Source organism: Carica papaya, chromosome 5, assembly GCF_054855325.1.
Source record: "Carica papaya isolate Zhongbai chromosome 5, ASM5485532v1, whole genome shotgun sequence".
Taxonomy (NCBI): Eukaryota; Viridiplantae; Streptophyta; class Magnoliopsida; order Brassicales; family Caricaceae; genus Carica; species Carica papaya.
The window spans coordinates 36,708,966-36,714,965 of NC_142313.1; the positions used below are offsets into that span (position 1 = coordinate 36,708,966).

The 6,000-nt window shown below is 35.2% G+C and overlaps 1 protein-coding gene across 1 annotated transcript; it reads right to left on the reverse strand.

The window, feature by feature from the left end:
• Nucleotides 1-2,049: 2,049 nt before the first annotated feature.
• Nucleotides 2,050-4,358, reverse strand: LOC148265825 (ATP-dependent Clp protease adapter protein CLPS2, chloroplastic-like). The gene is made up of 4 exons (XM_088220618.1): nt 4,004-4,358; nt 3,190-3,288; nt 2,571-2,680; nt 2,050-2,283 (listed from the first exon to the last, which is right to left on the reverse strand). Exons 1-4 carry the CDS (start codon nt 4,233-4,235, stop codon nt 2,203-2,205), a joined length of 522 nt encoding a protein of 173 aa, XP_088076744.1. The 5' UTR covers nt 4,236-4,358; the 3' UTR covers nt 2,050-2,202.
• Between the last annotated feature and the right edge of the window lie 1,642 nt (nt 4,359-6,000).

Consider the following 6,000-nt stretch of genomic DNA (forward strand, 5'->3'; position numbering starts at 1 on the left):
TCAGCAGCCCCGGCCAACCAGGACATGACATGTGGCAAGAAAGCGCTGACACGGGACGGGCCACGTGGGTGATCCGCGTGCGCGCGATCGGACGGCCCAGATCTGTTCCCGCGCGCACGGATGGTCCAGATTGCATCGCGATGGACGACCCAGATTGAATCGCGATGGACAGCCCAAATTTAATTCCAATTAAATCGCGATCGAACGGTCCATATTTAATCTTGATGGACGGTTGAGATTAAAAGGCAAAGGGTATAAATAACCCCACCCACACCTGACCACAAAACCCTAGCTGCCAGTGCCTCGCTGGAGAAGAAGAACCAGACGCCGGAGGAGCCAGCCGCCGCCACACCGGAGAAGCTTCCGACCGCCGATCGAGGTAAATTTTCTCCTCCTAGCTCGTTTTTCGATGCTGAGTCCGCCTATGGCCAAACCAGAGCCAAACCACTGGCCAAACTAGAGCCAAACCACCGGCCAAACGACCGAAAAACCTAGCCGAAGTCCAGCGGCGCCGCCGCGCCCCCCCTCTATTTTTGCCTCCGATGAGGCCCTTCCCAGCCTCCGTTCGATGCAAATTTTATACCACTGTGATCATCGTTCTTTTCTCTATAGGTTGATCGGAGCTAAACATCAAAAAGTGACTCACGCCGGAGGAGCCGCCACACCTGAGAGCACCGCCGCCAGTAAGTTTCGATTTTTCGTGATTTTTTGGCTCACCGAGGGCCCTAGGATTGTTTTATTGTAGGGACCGATGCAAGTGTGGCCGAATTCGGCCGAAAACGGCCAACCTGAGGCGAATCGCCGCCATGTCGGAATTCCGATATTGGCCGAAAGGGGCCCTAGGTCTGATTTGGAATTTTTTAAGACACGTGCAGGTACCGGTAGTGTGTTTCAGTTTTCCAGAAAAAAAATTCAAGAAAATTAGGGACAGCTTGTAGGCACACTATAGAGTCGAATTCAGACCCCGAAACAAATAAGGACATCTCACCATGTTTCCTATCACGGTATTAAAGATAAATAAATAATTAAATTGTACTTTGTGACTTTATAGATGTATAATTGATTAAGGTTGCCAATGGAGCTCGAGTCTGATATAGTATTGGTATGTTATTATTTGGTCTAATTTTCAGTATTAAATGCAGCATGATGTTTGATGTAATTATGTTATGGTCTCGTATGCATGAACTATGGTTTCTTTTATTATGGTTTGTATTATGTTGAACCCGGTACTGTATTGTCTTATTTGGTGTCAATTACTGGTTTACATGTTATGTATGATTGGATGATTGAGATTAAGGAAAAAGGCAAAAAGGTTATGTGAATTGATAAGTGGAAAATGTGGATAGCCTGACTAGATATTCTAAGAGATGGTGGACGGACCGGGTCCGTAAGAAACCCTACCGGGAACGTGGTCTCTCATACCGGACGGGGTATGGAGACCTCATATGTTTTGGCGCCCATACCGGACGGGGTATTGAGGTTCATGGTTTTGGCGCCCATACCGGACAGAGTATGAGGACGGCCCTGGAATCAGATTGTAAATGTTAATGGTTCACGTGTAGCGAGAACCTCCTATGGATCTCCAAAGATTCTAGTAGGCTAGTAAAAGAGGAAATTTGTTTTCTAATAATTGAAATGTAAAGGTATGATATGTGTTATGTTATAAAGTGTGTATGATTCCATGATATTATAAAGTTATTATTTTCATATGTTGTTTTTATGGATCTCACCGAGGTAAGTGAATAGTAAAGGTTTTTATGTTAATAAACGAGTTCGTTATAAATTATGCTCCATTTGTCATTTTTGTTTTCTACCCACCTTTACTTCCGTGGCGGTGAGATAGTATGAAGTTTTTACTGGGCTGGTATAACTCATCCCTTATTTAACCATTTCAGATCAGGAAAATGTTGTTCCCGAACCCGTTCCGCAGGAAGACAGCGAAGGGGATGCCTAAAGACTTTATAATTATATTTATAGTTTTTATTTCGAATATCTCTTTTAATTAGTTTGTTCATTCATATTTTAGGTACATTTTGGTTATTGTGTAAGGGATGTTAATCAAAATTTTTATTATGCTTCCGCATTTGAGATTTTTAATACATATATTTCATTTAAATTTTCGGGACCGTTACAGTACTTCTGAAATTCAAAATTGTTCCATCCATCTATTATGAACGCTTGCAGCTTCAGGAATTTATAGCATCACAACATATTTGTATCTGGCTCAATTGTTGACCGCAATCCCCCGCGTATCATCATTTGAGAATAAAATTCGGCGTGCTCCTGTCAACAAAAATTCAAAACTTCAACATTAGAGCTAGAAATAGAACAAACATCAAATTCATTTCAAAATCTACACTTTTACGTTTAAGATTAGAATTTCGGTTTGCACATTAATTCCCCATTTTTTTCTCCTTGTTCTTTTCACCCAAAATTCTTTCATTTAAGATGTAGCCCAAGGTTTAGTTCATAATCTCCAAACATCAACCTTTTATGAAGCATAAACATTTAAGTGGTTAGCCAGGAACAATTTTCACATTTACATGAAGGTACAGATGAAATTTATATACCTTAACCGTCACGATAACAACTGCCACACCATTTTCCCGTGATTCATTAAATAATCTTCTTGCATCATTGGGTGTTACAGACGGAATAACTTGGGGTAAGATCTTTGCAACTACAAGAGAACAAACAGAGATCAAACACTCACACACTTCCATTTTCAATACTCTGAAATTAAGACGTTCATATTTTTTTACTTGATTCGTTTCTCCCTTCACCTAGTGACTGTAACATTTTTGGTTCATTTGGTAGAATAACATAAAGTAGCTCATCTATAATATAACGATTTAAAGTTCACAATGGCGTTCTTTCTTCACCATTCTATTTTGCTCAATACATTAAAGAAAACGCACCAAACGCAGGATATATAATACTAAGGCACAGTAAGCTGAGGCACCACAATCACATCCTGAAATTTTTTTGCCTTCGTCTAATAGCGAATAAATGGTTTAACACTATATTTTGGGCATGAGGACAACAAGACAATACCTGCCCGGCAGCTAAAGAGCAAAAAACAGTGTAATCAGTCAGGAGACAATTTATCTAACTAGGCCATGAGTTTTCAAACTAGAATATGCTTTGGGCGGCTCATATGATCAATGTATCAGAGTTTGAAATTATTACCCAAGTTCTCAGTATGACGAATATCATCCATCAGCAGAACTCTATAACTATCTCCACTCCCAACACCTTTCTTATTCTTCAATCTCCCAACATCACCTCCTGTAATTGCAAGAGCTTTATTGTTAAGCCAGAAGAAACTAAATATTGATTCATTTCAAGCATAACGAATTTGAACTAAAACCACAGATCATATTCAATAATTAATATCTGTTAGAAGAAACCCCCATTTTGGATTCACAGGGCTGAACTTACAGCTTGCAGTTTTCTAAGTGAAAGTTGCAATTCATCTTAAAGAAACTAAAAATACAATCCACAACTCCGGCGAAATTAAGTTGGGAGTGAAAATGGTTTAGACATGAAAATGACAATGTAATTTTATAATACATCAAGAATATCCTAATAATTAAATAATTGAATGTAGTAAAAGTTGAATGAGAAACAAATCAAACATGACCTGTGTTTGGGGGGGGGGGGGGGGGAAATCAAACTACTTTCGTGGAATTTATGAATAAACTTGAGACAGAATAAAATTCACTCTAAAAGAATAAAATTCAACTCCAAGTAGATTTAAGAATTTACACTGAGAACCACTAAATTTTTAATTTTAATTAACTATGGAAGCTACTTTCCATACACCTAAAGGACAAAATTCAGCACTAGGGTTTTAGCAGCCATAAAAAAGTCTCACCATGTAATGTGTTCTAAATCTTCTTTCAAACAAATTAAATTCATCCATTTCAGTGTTAAAAACAAACACCCAAGAATTAAAAACTGATAGAACTCTGGAAAAAAGTTATGTACGTGTAGCAAATACCTTCAAGAACTTGAGTAGAAGGGTCAAACTGGGATTGATCAAAAGTGGGGCGCTCTAAAATCCCAGCGCCACCCTTGGAAGGAACAAAGTTTGCGTTGACTCTAGCAAACTTGGACGTACCCGATCGGCCTCTGACAGAAACAACACTGGCCGGTCTAGGGATAGGAGAGAATAACAAAGGTGGAAGATGGGTAAGGGAAACCGACGTCGTGGGTTTGCCTGTGACCGCCATACCCACCCGCTTCCCTGTAAGTTTTTTGTGGATGTTAGTCAATTATGCAGGGTTTTCATGGCTCAACTTTTCAGGAACCGATGGTTTTTGTAGGAGAGCAAACTGTGGAGGGTGGAGTGAACTGAGCCACGCTTTCTTTTTTCCTTTTTAAAAAAAAAAGAAAAAGAAAAAGAATTACTAGTGAGTGACTTATTTATTTATTTATTGAAATAATTTATGTTGCATATTTAATTGAAAACAAAATTAAGACTTACCCAATAATTTATGTTGCATATTTTTCTTCTTGTTTTTGTTTTTATTTTATATTTTATTCTGGCCCAATAATAAATAACTTTGAATATAAAAATATTCAATTTATATAATTATATATACACATTATAACATTAATATTGTATATATGTTGTACACATAATTAATGTGAAAATTTGAAAGTAAATGATATTTATGCAAACAGTGATTCATATTAAGATTAAAACAAGTTATTCACCTAGAAGGATTTGTTCAGTTAAACAACGTAAAGCCATGAAGATACTTGATTCAATAAAGTTCAATTTTGTCTAATTCAAATTTGATTTTTTACTAATTTTTTTTCAAGCTCAAATTCAAATATTCTTTTATTGAATACTATTAAATAAAAAAGAGGAGAAAAAGAGGAAATTAGTACATTATGCCTTCATTAGAAATTGCTAATAGATTGATAGAATTAAAAATATAAGCTACAATTTGATATAAATACAAAAGTGTGTATTTATTTTTTGTATTGTTTATTTTATTTATTAATTGATAGATGAATATATTTATAAGCTTTTAAACTAAATGCTTCCGTCCTCGAATTCGATTGATTGAATCCATTGATTGAATCTAATGAATCTCTTTTCATATTGTTATTTAAGGATAACTACATATTCTTTCTAACATTCTTTTTTTTTTCCAATGCTGGACAAAATTTGTCTTTTTTTTTTGTCAAATCGAATGTATTTCAATTGTTATTCAAACGTATATGCAAAAATTTATTATATTTGAAATTTGAAACTTAACATCTTCATCATATGTCGGTGAGAATGCGATTATAATTTTTTGGTCTTCCATAACATTCATCTCCTCATCGTTTTTTTTTTTTAAATTTTTTTAGATATGTCTTAACTTACAAAAGTTTAAGAATTATATTAATATGAATTAAATATTACTATCATAAAAATTAATTTATGTATTCCAACAATTTATGTTCTCAATTAATATGATTTTTTCACAACTCATTAATAAATGAGCTTAAAACAATATAAATTGTATAACTATTAATTAATACTAATGATAGATAGTTAATATTAGTTGATATTATAATGAATTATGAATTTGTTAATCTGTAACTATATTAGTATATTTATTATAATTTTAATAAATTATTTACTAGTATTTTAATCTACTGTCTTTCAATATATTTATATATGTATATGTATATATTATATCTTTATCAAAACATTTATTCATTTCAAGCGAAATGTAAGGAATTACAATATACATTATGTTTTTCGTAAAAATAGTTTTTCCACCTTGCAGTTACATATAATTTTTGTGGGAAAAAACTTCAAACTAAATACATAAATTAAAGATTCAGAAAATTAAGGCACAAGCACAAGCACTAAATAGGAATAGCTGCACGGACGCCCGTATAGCGCCTCGTATGGGGCCATGCCGATGCTTGCTTGGTAACTGTTGTTGTAAGCAAACTCTATCAGGGGTAGGTGGTCGTCCCAATGGCCCCCGG

Excerpts from the sequence above, each read along its gene's own strand:
- LOC148265825 (XM_088220618.1), bottom strand. The coding sequence starts at position 4,235 with ATGGCGGTCACAGGCAAACCCACGACGTCGGTTTCCCTTACCCATCTT. Across the intron at positions 3,289-4,003 it reads TTCTACTCAAGTTCTTGAAG|GAGGTGATGTTGGGAGATTG; the intron begins GTATTTGCTACA and ends TTGCAATTACAG. Across the intron at positions 2,284-2,570 it reads TTGTTATCGTGACGGTTAAG|GAGCACGCCGAATTTTATTC; the intron begins GTATATAAATTT and ends TTTTGTTGACAG.